General features: G+C 45.0%; 1 protein-coding gene across 1 annotated transcript in view; it reads left to right on the top strand.

The window, feature by feature from the left end:
- The window catches only part of CCDC83 (coiled-coil domain containing 83), a 191,079-nt gene that overhangs the window by 101,543 nt on the left and 72,589 nt on the right, over nt 1-16,947 (top strand). Inside the window, exon 6 of the mRNA XM_086933964.1 lies at nt 11,785-11,876. Coding sequence (XP_086790090.1) covers nt 11,785-11,876 — 92 coding nt within the window. The remainder of the gene's footprint in view (nt 1-11,784; nt 11,877-16,947) is intronic.

Raw genomic sequence — 16,947 nt, forward strand, 5'->3', positions numbered from 1 at the left:
CATCTGCAGGACTTCAAACGGGTGATTGGGGACCCCAAACCCGCCCCGGGGTACTACAGTTCCTTTCACGGGGTTATGCTGCAGGCATATCAAGCATTGTTGGACCAGACGTTTGGTGGAGTCTGTTATTTTATCGTTGTGCCAAACTCTGGAGACGAGTTCAATCATGGGGGTTGATCCTATGTGAGCAGGGGAATGTGCCATAGTCAGTATGGGAATCAGGTAGGAGTCAGGTAGCAACCACTTGTTCGTGTCTTTGGTCCGCCAGCAGCCTTCATCGTCTTTCAATCCCACCCATGCCCATTCAGTCAATTCGTGTTGTGTGCTAGCCATTTGAATGTCTCTAATAGTGCCCCTTGCGTCGGTCCATTTCTCTGCTTGTGACCTGGTCACGTACATATGTGTTGTCGTCCTATTTTCAGCTGTCAGTGAGGTCGGCTAGTGCATTTCCCTGTCCAATAATATCTGTCACTTTCTTGTGTGCCTGGCATTTGATGACCGCAAGTCTTTTGGGGAGAAGGACAGCTTCGATCAAGGCGGAGACTAGAGACTAGATCTCCATGTAGGATGGGAGTGCCGTGTGAGGTCAAGAATCCCCTTTCCTTCCAAAGGAGCCCAAAATGGTGAACCACCCCGAAGGCATACTGGCTGTCGGTATATATGTTCGCTGTGGTTCCTGCTGCTAGGATGCATGCTCGTGTCAGGGCAATCAGTTCCGCTGCCTGTGCAGATCGCTGGGTGATGCGGGCTGTCTCGACTACAGTTCGGGCTGTGGCGACTGCATAGGCAGCAGAAGTGGTGCCATCGGGGAGTTTGATGCAAGAGCCGTCCACCCACAGCTCTCCGTCAGGGTCAGGGAAAGCTGTGTCTCTGAGGTCAACTCTACTTCTAGTCTGTTCGTCCGTGAGGGTCACACAGTCGTGTACAGGGGGCACATTGGGATCGTTCTCTGGCAGGGGTAACAGAGTCGCTGGGTTCAGTGTGGTGCATCTTTTCAGGGTGATGTGGGGTGCAAGCAGAGTCAGTTCGTATCCAGTCAGTCGTGCACTCGTCAGGTGTTGCGTCTTGGTTTGGTTCAGGAGGGTGTCAACTGCATGGGGTACTAATACCGTGAGGGAATTCGAGAGCACGATCCCCTCACTCTGTCGGATAGAGATAGCAGCGGCAGCTACAGCTACAGCTCGAAGGCAGGCAGGTAAGGCTCTGGCTACGGGGTCAAGAGTGGCAGAGAAGTAAGCGCACGGTCGTTGTTTTGGGCCAATGGACTGGGTCAGGACAGATAAAGCACACCCCTCCCTTTCGTGAGTGTAGAGGGAGAAGGGCTTGGTATAATCGGGGGTACCTAGGACAGGGGCTGAACAGAGGGCATCACGCAGCTCTATGAAAGAGGATTGGCATTCGGGGGTCCAAGGGAGTGGGAAGGGGACATCTTTGGCTAGCAGAGAAAGCAGCGGTTTTACAATGAGGCTGAAGTTGGGTAACCACTGTCGGCAAAAAGAGGTGAGACCTAGTAGGGAGTGGACCTGTTTCTGAGTCTTGGGGACAGGGGTTTCAAGAATGGTTTGGATCCGGTCGGGAGTGAGTTTCCTTCCGTCTTTGGACAAAAGGTGGCCTAAGTAAGTGACCTGGGGTTGGCAGAATTGCAACTTCTTCTTGGAGACCTTTTGGCCATTTTCTGCAAGGAAGTGCAGGAGTTGAATGGTAGCTGTGACTGCTAATGGAGTGGTGTCGGCTGCCAAAAGGATGTCATCGACGTATTGGATCAATACCACTCCATCGGGTAACTGGACCTGATCCAGTTGCCTCTTGAGGGCCTGGCTGTAGATGCTAGGGCTTTCTGTGTAGCCCTGGGGTGCTCGGCAGAACCTATATGAGCGGGCTTTTAGGGTGAAGCCGAAGAGATATCGGCTGTCTGGGTGGATGGGGATAGAAAAAAATGCGTTTTTGAGGTCGATAACAGTGAAGGTGGTGGCAGTAGAAGGAATCAAAGTCAGGATAGTGGTGATGTCTGAGACTACGGGGTACTGGGGCACAACCACTTTGTTGATCTCTCGGAGGTCAATGATGAAGCGGTATGCTTTCTCATCTCCCTCTCCTTGTTTCTTGATGATGGGTAAGATAGGGCTGTTACAAACGTTGCTAACTACTTCCTCTACCACTCCTGCGTCTATCAGTGACTGAATAATTTTTACCAATGCCTTCTCGCCCTCGGGCGATATCCGATATTGTGGAAGTTTTGGGAGTATTGCATCCGGTCGAACAGTGATGTGCACTGGGTCAATCATCATGCGTCCTACGTCCGAATCTGTCTTGGCCCACAGATACGGAGGCAGAGTGTCAAGCAGGGACATGTCAGCGTCGTTGATAGAAAACATGCGTCGGGAAGCGCAATGTCTAAGCAGAATGGGGTTGTCATACAGGAAAACTCGAACTCCGTCTTGGGAACATCTAATAGTCGCACGGAAGTGTTTCAGCAAGTCGAGTCCCATAATGGCGTCAGGGGTATTGGCAGAAAGCAAAAACGTCGTGTCGGTGAGATTGTTCTCTAAGTCGAAGAAAATTGGAGTGGACAAAGGGTTAGTGGAGGGCGTTCCATCGAAACCTATCGATGTCACAAGTGAGCCAGACAAGGGTGCCCTTGGAATCAGTCGTTTAGATAACGCACTACGTGTTGTGCCAGTGTCTACCAGAAATGGAGACTTGGTACCCAGGACCTTAGCGGTGACATAAGGTCCTTGCTGGTCAACATAGAGCTCGACTGGATCCCTCCCTTGCCCTTGGCAGTCCTATGCAAAGTCGTGGGCATCGTCACAGTCAGACTGCTGGTACTGATTTTGTCTGGGTCGGTCGAATGTATTCGGTCTGTTTGGTCTATCGTTAGTCGTGTTATTTGTGGGCCCTTGTTGCTGTCCTCTATTTCTCGGTCCACTTGCTACGTCCTTGGGGTCCCTATTTCAGTTCATTTCTAACAGGACCGGGCACTGGCATTTCCAGTGGCCGAATCCTTTACAGAAAGCACACTGGTCCTCGTTAATGTCTGTACGTCCAATGCGGGGTGTCGGGTTGCGGTCTTTAGGACGCACGTTCCTAGGGACATTTGTCTGGTAGTTTCCTTTGTATTGCTCTCGTCCTATAGTCACCCCTTGCAGTTGTGCAATCATCACCCTCTCTTTTAAGTCCTTCTTCTTTTTCTCTGTTGCTCTATCGTTTTCATTTTTCTGGTGTTCGTAATATTGGGCCATCTGAAGGATAGCCGCAGGTTTGGAGGCTGCCCAACTACTCTCACTGGCCTGTAGTTTCTGGGAGACTTCCGGTGACAAACCCTTAACATAATTCTGGACAAACAAGTGGTGTCCGGTTGCAGTGGTCAGATCCTGGCCGCTGTAATCGGAGAACACCGTTTCAAACCGGGAGAAGTAGTCCCATACATCTTCCTGGGGTTTCTGTCGACAAGCCGTTACTATCGACCAGTCCACTTTCTTTTCTGGAATCAGGGTCTTTAATTTCTGTACAATCTTGTCTGGGAGGTCTAAAATGGATTTCAAGGGCTTCTGTCCAGGTTCTCGTTGTTTATCTATGCCATCGAGTTGCGACCAGGTATGTCCGAACAGCTCAAGGTGGTCGACTTTCCGGATTTGGTTCCACACATCAGCTGGTAGACATAACCCGAAAAACAAGTCGATGTCAGCCAGGGTCATGATCGTTGAACCTAGGGCTGTACCTAATTCGGTATAGAAAGCAGTGGGGTTTTTACGTAAATCGGGCAGAGATTTCCGAAACGTCAGAATATCTTGCCGATCCCATGGCTGGTAGACCCAGTTGTACACAACCCTCCCTTTTGCATCCTGGTGGTTGATGTCATCGTGTGTCCCTAAACCTCGTGGGGGAACCCAGTAAGGGGCAGCCTCTCTTATTGGCATCATGGCGCTAGCTCGCTCAGTTTGGGGTTCGGTCGCTACAGGTGTCGTGAGTTTAGCTTCCGATTCCTGTTCAGTGAGGTGGCGGAGAACCTCAAGCGTACGCTTAAGGAGGTCCGTCACATCACACTCGCCCTCATCCCCGATATCGACCTTCCTATACAGAGTCGTTAGGCTCTCGGGACCTTTGTCTCGATATCGGTCCTCGTACGCATTCAAGATATGATAACACAGCCGTACGGCAAAATGTCGTCTGTGGCTCCCTGCATACGAGTTGAACATATCCGTGATGTACTCTTCACTTTCCTTTCTTTCTACCAATGTCCTCACTATCTTGTCAATCCCTGCTCGCTCATCCTTGCTTAATCTGTTTGTTCTTGCAGAATCAGCCTTCCGGGTCTCAGGGTCATCTAACGCTGCCGCTTGTGCTGTATCTAATACAAGGGGTTCGGCCGGCACGGAGGCCATGGGGGCCGAAGCTCTGGTATTACTCTCATCTGTGCTTGGGGGTGGTGGGTGCTGTGCTAAGGGTTGGGAAGGGGCATATGGAGGGGGTATGTAGATGATCGGAGGACCTAACAAAAGATCATCGTTGGCTCGCTGTTTCAGGGGTAGTTCAGGATAAAGCGTAGAGGGCGTTCTGACCGGACACTGGCTTGATGTTTCTACCTCTAGTTTCTGTTTGGCTTCCTCTTTTTCCTTAATCTCTTCTTCTAGTTTCTTTGCAGCTAGGTGGGCTGCCTTTCGCAGCTCTTTTCCCAACCTACTCTCATTTCTCTTTTTACGCTGTTCGGTTTCTTTGCGCCACATGCCGAGACTATCAAGCATAGTGGGCGTTGTCTTGTGTTTCCCAAGGGCTGTTTCTAGTGCGCTTATCTTATCCTCATCGAAGGATCCTATCAGTGGCCACTGACTTTCTCGATCCTTTTTCGTATATTTATGCCACAGCTTGCTATAAGCTATAGCGATCAATCCATGCTTTGTGAACATGTCCTTATTAGGGGTGCCTTCCGGTGGAGCCGGATGGTTCATCTCTAATAAGCGGTCCGGGCTAAACAGGCTACCAATCAGTGGGGAGAAGACAGGCATGACGGATTACAATGGGGACAAAAGTCTGCACTACCTATCTTATCACTGCGTGCAAAGACTAGACAGAATATTTCTATTCTTCATTGTTTGCAGGCGGTGAATACCTCAAAAGAACCAATATCGAACAGTCAATGTTCGGTCAATCAAACAATCAATGGGGAGAATAAGTAGGCACGACGGGTTACAACGGGGACAAAAGTCTGCGTTACCTACCCTTTCACTACCTGCAAAGAGAGAACCTGTTCTTCCCTGTTTGCAGACAGAGAATCTCCAGAAAACAATCCGCGAACAGTAGTTCGGGCCAAACAATCAATCAGTGGGGGAGGAAGATAGGCACGACGGATTACAACGGGGACAAAAGTCTGCGTTACCTATCCTTCACTGCTTGCAAAGGGAGAGCCTGTTGTTTCTCCGTTTGCAGACAGCGAATCTCCAAACAAATCAACAAAAGAGTAATACTAGTATTTTCCAAACAATCAAACAATCATTTCGAAATTCGTCGTGTTTACACGACCTTACCCGGACCGCATGGACAGTTTCTTGTCTTCTGAATCCAGCGCCCGATCGTCCTCTATTCTTCGTGGTCCTCGCGGCACTCCTGATGGTTCCCAGTCAGGACCGTAGATCACTCGAGAGAGGTCTGTTCGGAACCAGTGAAGTTCGGATGATCGGCTGTCAGACGAGGGTCTATCGGACAGGAGCTCTCCCGATCGTTGCAGTCGTTCACTCTGTCGTCGGGACCTCTCCCACTGGATCCACGAGTCGCTGATGGGCCCCACGTTTGGGACGCCAATTGTGGAAAAAGGTACGGGCCGATGACCTTTTTCAGAGTTGCCCGGCGTTAACCGCTTCTATACCCACTCAAATTACCAAAACAAAGAGGCAGGCCTGGAGACTGGAAGGCAGGAAACAGAAGTTTATTCCGACGGAGCAGAACACATCAAATCAGACAACAGGGTATCTTCTCGAGGTGCTCTAACCGCATCTCTGTGGCCTGGCCTCTTATATACAAGTTTATTGTTTTATTGCATGAAACACATCTCTGTCAACACTTTGATGTACGGAAAGACATCCTCGGAATCCCCGCTTCAGGCCCTTTCCCACACACATTTACAGTTGAAGTCCCCACCCCGGTCACAACAGGTGATGATTATCGCGCAGCTGGACATTCCGCCGATTCACGGAATGTATGGGATTGATCGGGTCTCATAGGGTGGGGGCTTTGATCAACTCGTGGATCCTTTGATGGGGGATGCTTCCTACTGTACAGGGGGGGCAATAAACAGCATCCGCAGGGCCAGGTGGCGGCCTGGGAACGAGTAAGACAAACGGGCACAGAGGAAAGGGGGTTTTATCAAAGGACCCGGGATCATGAAAGGAACGAAGGGAGGTGTCGTGCTGGGAACAGGATGGGGTTCCGAGGCAGTGCTGCGCTGAAGAGGGGTTTATGACCCAAGGCATGTGAGAGCGGGGGCTGTCAGCGTGTGGGGGATGCTTGCGAGGTCAGGAGAGAGAGAGGGAGAGACGCGCTGGCTATTTGTGATGGGCAAAGAGGCCATGGTACTCAAAATGGTTGCCGCTTACGCGCACGAATGGGCTCGAAAAGGGGGCAAGATGGCGCCGATAATGTTGACGTTGCAGCCTAACTTTTAACATAAGGAATCCTTAAAGAAAAAATGCACTGACTTGAGTGCTAGCTACATAGGTTTTAAGGATTCTGTATTTTACCGATTCCTTGAAATAAGGAATCAGTAAAATACTGAATCCTTATTTCCAGCTTCCTACATTAGAAAGGGCTAAATACAGGTCGGTAACGGGAAAATCACCGATTTTTGGCCATTACCGACCGGTATTTAGCTACCTACATCTGGCCCTAGATGGCTGCGGTTAGCACATTGATCTTTCTGACACTAGTTTTTACCCTGATCTTTAAAAATTCATACCTTCAGCTCTGCTGATTAGATTTTTGTTATTCAGGTGTCAAATAATTCATAAACATTTACTCTGTTTTCCTAAATTGGTGCAGCATTTTTCTTGTATTGTGTTTTCACTTTATTACACTTTGGGTGCTCCATAGATACTTTACACATTGCCTCTAAGTTAAGCCCGACTGCTTTTGTGCCAGGCTACCAGAGGGTTAAGCCCTGGTTAATTTAGTGACTTTTGTGGTTCATCCTGACAGGGATTGTGACTTGTGCTTGAGGAGGGTTAATACCCACCTCAACCAACATCCCAATTTCTCACACTAGAGCTTTTCTGATTCCCATCTATGGTGCGGGAAAATTGTAAGAGAACAGCATTAATACAACATAGGTCAGGTACTGTAAGTACATTTACTAAGCAAGGGGTAACCCATCCTATATCACCAGCCCTTCGCATATAAAGAGCTCAGGCTGTTGGTGGAGCTGTGTATGGCACAGAGCTTGGAGATTCTGTAATTTGGATAGCCTGATGACGTCCGAAAATCTGTTTATGAGGTCACTATTGCGGCTCCCAACGAACTCTCCTCTGATGCCATTCGGATTATCTCTGGGGCAGGAATCAATTGCTGGACATGTTGAATTAAGACCTAATTTATTTTGGTGAGACTATGGTCAATCGAGGAACTCACCCTATATAGCGAGGGTTGACATTGAGCAAGTACATGGCCACAGGCATCCAAGATCCCTCGTCTGAGAAACATAAACAATACATTGGCCAATTTGGGACTTGGTGAGCTATGCCCGCTGTGTAGGTTAGCTGATGAAACTGAAGAGCATGTGCTTTTCTTTTGCAATGCATATAAAAAAGTAAGGCAAACATTGGTTAAATAACTGCCTTTTTCTGGGAATAAGGCAATGCCATCTTGCCTTGAGAATATGCAAAATCACATACCTGCCTTCATGTTGTTTTGCAGTGGTCAAATGTTTACAGTCAGTATGGTATTGGAGGGATAGAAGATGATGTCTGTCCTAGCTGTGGCACTTTAAAGATGAATTTTAAATGTGATTCTTATTTGGATATTTTTTTTACAATCAGCGTAGTGTATCAAGAACAGAAATAGAAACTTTCTAGTCCAACAGTAGTATTTTAATAAATTGACCTTTGTATTTTGTTAATTTTAGAGTGCTTGTCGGTGGAATTCCTTTTCCTAACTGACAATAAAGTATAGAGCATAAGCTTTCACACATCGCAGCCAGAGAAGAACAAACACAATAAAGAGCTAATTTGCTAAGAGGTTTTTTAATAGCATTGCAGTGGCATTTGCCTGACCTTAAAAGGCTAGGTGCGCCCACCACAGTGGCATGTGTGTGATCAAAAGATCAAACCTAGCTAGCTCAAGCGGCTGGATAAACAAATGTTCACAGCTGGTCGAAGGGTAAGGCGTGGGATGCTAGAGGAATGTACAGACTTAGGATACTGGAGAGATGTATTCAGTCTGTGGAAGCACACAGCTTTTGAAAAATCAAAAGCTGTACTCAAATGAACCATCATCTGTATGGAGCCACAGTCTCTCTCTGTAGTGCTTCAGAAAGCTCTTTTTTTATCACATAAGGTGAGGAGGTGAGGAGGCAGTTGTGCTGTCAAACCACACCTAAAATGTCACATGACATTCTCAGGAGAACACCTGAAACACTGCAACTGGTGCAGCTTTCCAAATGTAGTACTGCGAATGTCTGTGAATACCAAAAAGGTACAAAAATACATTTAAGCAGAAAAGGAAGTTTATAAACAAACATCTGCTTTTACTTTTCTGAACAAGGCCCACAGTGTTTCTGTTTACATTGCAATACAGGAGTCAGAGACCCCAAAGACTACCTCTAAATTGAAACTGTCCACTAGAGTCAAGGTGAGTTCCAACCCCCCTAACCACCTTACTCACTACTGGAAGACACTGAGAAACTGAGGAGAGACTGCTGAAATAAAACACATTGTTTGAGATTGACACTTAGGAAAGCACAAGTTGTTCACAGAAATTGACAGGAGAGGAGAACATGCTTTCCATGTCAAAGACACATAGGGAAAGCAATATTGAGTCTGGTGGGTTTTTGGCACCAAATCTCTATGACAGTATTATTATAGGGGTCCGTTCGTCATTCCTATATCAATACTGGTTCATGGCATGTACTTGGGTGTAATTCATTGCTCAAACCTAGTTCCAATACAACTCATTGCTGCGGGAGATGGGCCTACGGAAAGGACTTACACAATTAGTTTCAACAGAGAGTACAGAGTGAGGAGACTTAAAAAGAAGGGCTCTAGCAGAAAGAGTGAATAATGGTACCTTTCTGCTAATGCCACCCACTCCCAAATGAGATGATCGGGAGCTTCGGTATCCTCAACAGGTCTCATGCCCAAACTATTTCCCACTGTTTGCAAGTTCTCCTATCAGCCTTCTGGAATACAGAAAAGACCTTGGCTATGATCTTCTAGGACTATGAGTTATGTATGCTACTTCACATAAAGTACAACCAGAAATGCGTTGGGTGGGTAAGGCTCAGGGCACAAGTCCTAAAAAAGAAGTGGGGGGACGCTGTCACCGGAAGTGACGTCACAACAGGAAGTGACGTCACGACAGGTGGCTTGCACCATCGGGCCCATTGCCTCCCCTTGCTCACCCCTTAGATGCGATTGCATCGGAGAAGTCAGCGCATGAGCACGTGCTGTGCCGTCCGATCTCGTCTTAGAGAGGCCAAAGAGTGAAGTCCAGCTGTTTGGCAGGGGGGACGGCATCCACCCGATAAAATAAGTGGGGGGACGCCGTCCACCCGCGTGGGACCCCGACTCGAGCCTTGGTGAGGCTGCTCAACACATACAACCAATGGCATGTGGGAAAACCAATGACACCATATCAGGATGGTGGACACTTGATAAGAGTACCTATCAGGGCAGCCCGCTGTTCCTGCTACGTTGTGCCCTGGTGATTGAACAACTAGCATGCAAACGATGTACTTCCCTCTCAAAAAGTAATATACAGATTGGCTCCTTCTAGAGGTACTCAATTTGGGTGCATGTCTTGCTTTAAAGTCAGTTGGGACATAATAATACTCCATCCATTTGGTTAACTGTGCCCATGGATGCTTTTATGGATACTGAGGTGTAAGACAGGCCTCTAGATCTCTTTGCATATACCGGGCACGCTCTCCTGGACCCCCTTGTGTCTATATCTGTCCAAGCGTTGTATGCATCTCTACCATAAATCCATATTTAAAGAACGCAACAATATGAATGGAGTAATAGCAGTGAATTTTTAGTTGGTGCAGCACTGGACTCCTGTGGAAACAAATGACATGGCAGAGCAACATTGGGGCTACATAACATTCACAGACATCAGGTGGTTAACAAACTTCAGGAAGACCACCTAAGATATAGTATACTGGAGGGTGGGCTACTTCAGATCATATCCTCCAGTTTTGGAACTAGGCAAAGTATAAGCAACAGTAAACGCATAAAAGCTGCAGGGGACACTTGTCCCACAATCCAGCAAACCCCACCTCTGTCCAGCAAAATCTCTGCGCTGACTGCTCTGAGGGTATTAGAGTATTAAAAACACAATACCCTGGCCTTAGAGAAGCCCTCCAGAAAAAAACATTGCCTGTTAAAAACAGATGGGATGTCAATCTCAGAGAGGACTTTTTTTTTAAGAACTGGGATAAGGTACCGCAACATATTTAGAAATCCTCCAGTAATGGTAGGGTTTTTCTTACCTAGTACAGTAGACAGCATCACACATATACTAAGGCCATCACCGATAGATGCCAGATTAATGCTCTCATAGTACAAACCTTCTGTAAAAGGTGACGCATAAAGCAGGCTTGTAGGGCATTTGTCCTATCAAGACCAAGAATACAGTAAAGAGTAAACTCACTTGGTTATTGGACAAAAGGAAGATAGCGTTGAACTGGTTGTGTCATGAAGCTCCCAACATAGAAGACTGGATATGGGCATTGTGGGATGAGCAACAACAGAGGACTGCACCTTAGAGTTACCCAAAATAATGTAAAACAAATGTATGGTCCAATAGATTGGCAATATTATATACAAAAGTTGCTGTACCGATGGGCAGACTGCCTCCTTACACCCTGCCAGGTAAGCCATTGTACTAACTGTGGGCCCTAAAGAACTCTGGACCTTAGACACAGGTGAGACACCGATGCTTTAAACAACTGGAACCTGAATATGTAGCTGTGATAAGCACCCCTACAAAATACCTCACTGACCCAGCCTATCCATTCTGGGGTGATCTCAGTGTTCTGTTGACCTATGCAACCTGCGTTGCCCCAGAGTGTATAAGCGAATCCCATGTGACCCTCCAGACATGTTTGGCTGAAATGTTTTGTTTATTTTATGTGAAAACCAATACATTTTTCCAACACACTTACTCCTGTCCTGGCCAGAAATATATTTGCTTACATTACCTAGAACCACAAAAAAATCACATAAACCCCCCTTTATTCTAGGCATGCAAATAAGAAAATGACATCACATTGGCAGACTTTCGAAATTCTCAGATACCATTTGCGAGGCTCAATGTCTACGATTTGTAATTGTGTAACATGGAAATGCAATTTTACAATCATATTTCACTGTACGTAGTTAAGCTTGAACTTATGTAGGCAAATAATGTTAGAAATTAGGCTGAGTGTTGGTCAATTTATGTGAGCAATATATCGATGTGTAATGCGTGCATGTGTAATATTTCATCCATTTGTAAAATCGAACAAGAGAATGCATGTAGCAAAATGTTTATTTTAAGTAATACAAAGTGAGACAAGATCATTTGTATTTCTGATTCAAGAGCACTTTAGGCAATCTTTGGAATACGCGAAAAATAAAATAAATGAACTGGCTACGAAACAAATGGAAGAGAAGAAAGAACTTGCTGCAGAGGTATAGTTTCTTATATTCTAACATTATATTTCTGTATCTTACTCATAAATGTGTATTATTGAAAGTGCTTCAAAGGTAGCAACTCATCATGTGCATTTAGTTGTCAATCGGGTTGTAAATGTCACCAAAATTCCGAGATAGAAATAATAATACATATTATAACTGCTGTTCATTATGTATTTTTATTTCACATGTTTACTTGGATGAATTTTGCATGAAAAGAGTTGATTTAAAAAAAAAACAGTTTATTGAAGACTAAGTGAAAAACTGGAACATACTGTTTGTCTCTGATAAAATGAAAATAAAAGTATTTACTTAAGTATTTAAGAAGATGTGTTTTTTTTTTAGAAAAAGTGGGTCTTCTTTTGTTAAAAAAGCACATTCTGTAAGGAGAATTAGGGGATTATTTTAAGCCGCCGCCAGCGCAGTGCAACTAACAATAGGTTTTGATACAGAAAAAACAGCTGAACGAAATTGCACTGAACTTGGCATGTAAGCAGAGCTTTACTCAAGTAAACAATTACTTGTTTTTGTGTTAATCTGTTCTGTATTTCTCGAGAAATTAACATTTGAAAAACAATTCCGGACTGGCTATGAAGAGGTTACATTTTAGAGATAAATGGGTCCTTACTCAATAGATATACATTCTATGGTGCGGCTGAGTTAGCTAATGCTATCCCTAGCTAAACCAGTCCAGAATATTGTATGACGACAAGGTCCTTGTAAAAGTAAAGCAACACTCTTGAAGCAGTGTTCACGGGCCCGATTCACAGAACTAACTTAAGACAAAATCCTAAATTTACTACTTTTGGTATTCACAGAAGTTAGGATTTTGTTTTAAGACAGACTTAAGACCGACTTAAGTTAGGATTCTGTCTTAAGTCTGTCTTAAGTCTGCCTTAAGACAAAATCCTAACTTCTGTGAATACCATAAGTAGTAAGTTTAGGATTTTGTCTTAAGTTAGTTCTGTGAATCAGCCCCATAGTCTTTAATTTTTAATGCAGCGAATGACGGAGAACAACAGTTTAAAGGTTTTCTGAAGTGTTTTGTCTAATGTCATGATCAGAGATAAGAGTGAGTCCCATTTATTCATGGTGCAGTGGAGTTTTATATGCCCAGGAATTAAAGTGCTGCATCACGTGCATTGTGGCAGTGGTGATCCCATATTTGAAAAGTCTCATTTTCATTTCTCAAATCAAGTGTTCGTACTGCAGTGAAAGTTTTGCCCTCTAGAGGGTATATAGCAGTTTAGCTTTCATTACATTGTTGGATCGGAGGTGATTGTTACTTGAATCCATAACTTGGACATTACATCCAACTATTGTTGTTTCCAGATTAAACATATCCTTGGTTAAATTTCTTCTCTTTATTCCCTCCCTTTAGCAGGGTTTATAATTTACCCAAATGATGGGTTGTGGTACAGGTGTCTTTTAGAAATTCGTCAGTTCTCATTTTGATTTTCTTTCGTTTCAAGCAATCATTTTGCCGCAAATTTGCTTACGTCGATAGTTCACTCTTTATTCTAGCTTCAGCCTTTATATTACTCCCTTAAATACTCATGCATTTCTTCATCGCTGAGTCCAAAGGATTGTATCATAACAATTATAGTAATATAGGGGCATTTTACCAAGCAATAGCGATAATTATCGCTAAGCTTGGTTAGCGGCGATTATTTTATCGCCGTGCTGCGCCTATTATTATCGCTTAGGAGCCTTGCTATTATCAAGGTTTATCTCCTAAGCGATAATAATCAGCCGAAATGCGTGAATGTCGCTGTCAATACAGCGATATTCAGGCATTACCGTGACAATGCTCTTAGCCATGTTATCCACCTCTCATTGGATAAAATGGCTAAGAACTGGTCAGGGCAGGCGTTAGCTTTTGGAGATATTCTGGCTTAGCGCAAATATTTCCAAAACAACGCCTGTGTTGATCATAGGAGATAGCGATGTTAGCGACTGTTTTCAGTCGCTAACATCTTGGCACGCCCACTTTGCATGTCATTAGCGATAATTATCGCTGACATTCAAAGTGGGCCCCTAAATGCCCGCTATCGCCTACAAGCTGTCGCTAACTGGTGTTAGCGACAGCTTGGTAATAGGGCGATAAAATTATCGACGCATTAGCGGGAAAAAGTCCCGTTAATGCAGCGATAATGGCCCTTGGTAATATGCCCCCTGGTTTGTCTCTAGTTGTCTTAATCATTTTGTCCTATTAAACCTACTCTCAAGATTTTTAATTTAATCAGTAGTAATCTATATATATAAAAACGAAAATATGTCTTTCTGTCTGTTTGTCCTTTATGCATTACTAGCAGCCCGTCCCAACGTTGTCCGGATTTGAATTGCTGCCGGCCAGTAGTATACTGTTTTGTAGGATTTCGTTTTGATAGCATTTCTTACCTGTGACAGGCCTGTGAAACGCTCCGATTCACAGTGCACTGCTGATGCACTTAAGAAAGCGCGTTCAGTAGTGTGTGAACTCGAGTTTCCCTACTTTATTTTTCCTTGCAATATTATATAGCGCAAACTCGACAACATGGCATGAGCACAATTTACATTACGGAAGAACACATTCATTTCTGGTAGGCACGGGGAGACAAAGCGATTTGCCTGGAATCACAGGATGTTGAGCTGATTCGAACGTAGCTCCCCAGCTCTAAATTTCGCAATTCTAGAACTTGTGGCGGGAGGTGTGTCTAAAAGTGTATGTCGGTGCTGGCCATCAATGAGAGAGACCTGTGCATTTTTCAAATGGGTGGTGAAAAAATATGAGTATGTTGCTAGAGATATGGGCCGCCGTGCCACCAATGTACTTACCGGGGGAGGGTAAACACCCATTATTCCGCCACTTTCTTTCTGCATACCATCACTCCGCATACTTTCATTATGAAAGTACCATGACTCTGCAATGCCATTATAACGCATGGCATTACATTTTATATGCTTTTACCACGCATACATTTACAAAGAAATTAGTTGTAAATGCATGAATGGTAAAAGCATGTTTTTTTTAATGTTTGGATAAGATAAGTATGGGTATAGGGGTATATGTTTTGGGGTACTGAGGTATATGTTTTGGGGTGTTTGGGTATTTTAAGGGTTCAGATATAGTTTTGAGTTATGGGGTACAGGGGTAGTTTTAGGGTTAAGGGATAGTTATGGGTTTTGGGGTACAGGGGTATTTTTAGGGTTCAGGGCTAGGTTTGGGGGTATAGGGGTATTGTTAGGGTTCAGGGGTAGGTTTGGGTTTTGGGGTACAGGGGTATTTTAAGGGTTCAGGCCTAGGTTTGGGTTTTGGGGTACAGGGGTATTTTTAGGGTTCAGGGCTAGGTTTTGGGGTACAGGGGTATTTTAGGGTTCAGGGCTAGGTCTGGGTTTTGGGGTACAGGGTTATTTTTAGGGTTCAGGGCTAGGTTTGGGTTTTGGGGTACAGGGGTATTTTTAGGGTTCCGGGGTAGGTTTGGGTTTTGGGGTACAGGGGTATTTTAAGGGTTATGGGCTAGGTTTGGGGTTTGGGGTACAGGGGTATTTTAGGGTTCAGGGCTAGGTTTGGGTTTTGGGGTACTGGGGTCTTTTTAGGGTTTAGGGCTAGGTTTGGGTTTTGGGGTACAGGGGTATTTTTAGGGTTCAGGGGTAGGTTTGGGTATTGAGGTACAGGGGTATTTATAGGGTTCAGGGCTAGGTTTGGGTTTTGGGGTACAGGGGTATTTTTAGGGTGTAGGGATAGGTTTGGGTTTTGGGGTACAGGGTATATTTATAGGGTTAAGATGGGTTAGTGTTTAAGGGTGCCGGGGTATTTTAAGGAGTAAGGGTGGGTTATGATTATGGGGTGCTGGGGTATTTAAAGGGAACAGGGTGGGATTAGTTTTTAAGGTGTAAAGCAGAGGTCTTCAAACTTTTTGATGCCGAGACCCCCTTGTAAAACCTTTTTAGGCGTAAGGACCCCCTTCCGACAAAAGTTTCTAGAAACTGGTACTCCTCTTCATCAACTTTTGACAACCATAAATGTGCCTGTTAGACCTCATCGCATCCCTCCATCATTCATCCACTCACACTTTCACACATCCATCCATCCACCCTTTCATCCTTCCATCCATACATCCATCCTTCATCCATCCATCCTTTCATCCTTCCATCCATACATCCATCCTTTACCCATCCACCCTTCCTTCCATCCACCCATCATTCATCCACCCACCTTTTCACACATCCATCCATCATTCATCCATGCAACCTTTTATCCATTCATACATCCATCCACCCTTCCATCCTCCGATCCATACATCCATACTTCATCCATCCACCCTTTCATCCTCCCATCCATACATCCATCCTTCATCCATCCACCCTTTCATCCTCCCATCCATACATCCATCCTTCATCCATCCACCCTTTCATCCTTCCATCCATACATCCATCATTCATCCATCCATCCTTTCATCCATCCATTCACCCATCATTCATCCACCCATCTTTTTACAAATCCATCCATCCATCATTCATCCACCCTTTCATCCATCCATCCTTCATCTGTCCACCCTTTCATTCTTCCATCCATACATCTATCCTTCACCAATCTATCATTCATCCATCCACCCTTTCATCCTTCCATCCATACAACCATCATTCATCCATCCACTCTTTCATCCATCCATTCACCCCTCACTCATCCACCCATCTGTTTACACATCCATCCATCATTCATCCATCCACCCTTTAATAATAATAATAATAATAATAAAAGGGTTTATAAAGCGCCTGGTGACGCCCTCCCGGCGTGTCCCCGCGCTGTGGAGAGAGAGTCAAAGCAAATGGAAGAAGAAACTAGAGGGAAAAAAGGAAGGTTTTCAAAAGTTTTCTGAATTTGGTTTCATCCATCCACCCTTTCATCCACCCTTTCATCCATCCATCCTTCATCCGTCCACCCTTTCATTCTTCCATCCATACATCTATCCTTCACCAATTTATCCTTCATCCATCCACCCTTTCATCCTTACATCCATACATCCATCATTCATCCATCCACCCTTTCATTCATCCATCCACCCTTTCATTCATCCATCCACTC

The sequence above is a fragment of the Lissotriton vulgaris genome, chromosome 8 (genome assembly GCF_964263255.1).
Source record: "Lissotriton vulgaris chromosome 8, aLisVul1.2, whole genome shotgun sequence".
NCBI classification, from domain to species: Eukaryota; Metazoa; Chordata; class Amphibia; order Caudata; family Salamandridae; genus Lissotriton; species Lissotriton vulgaris.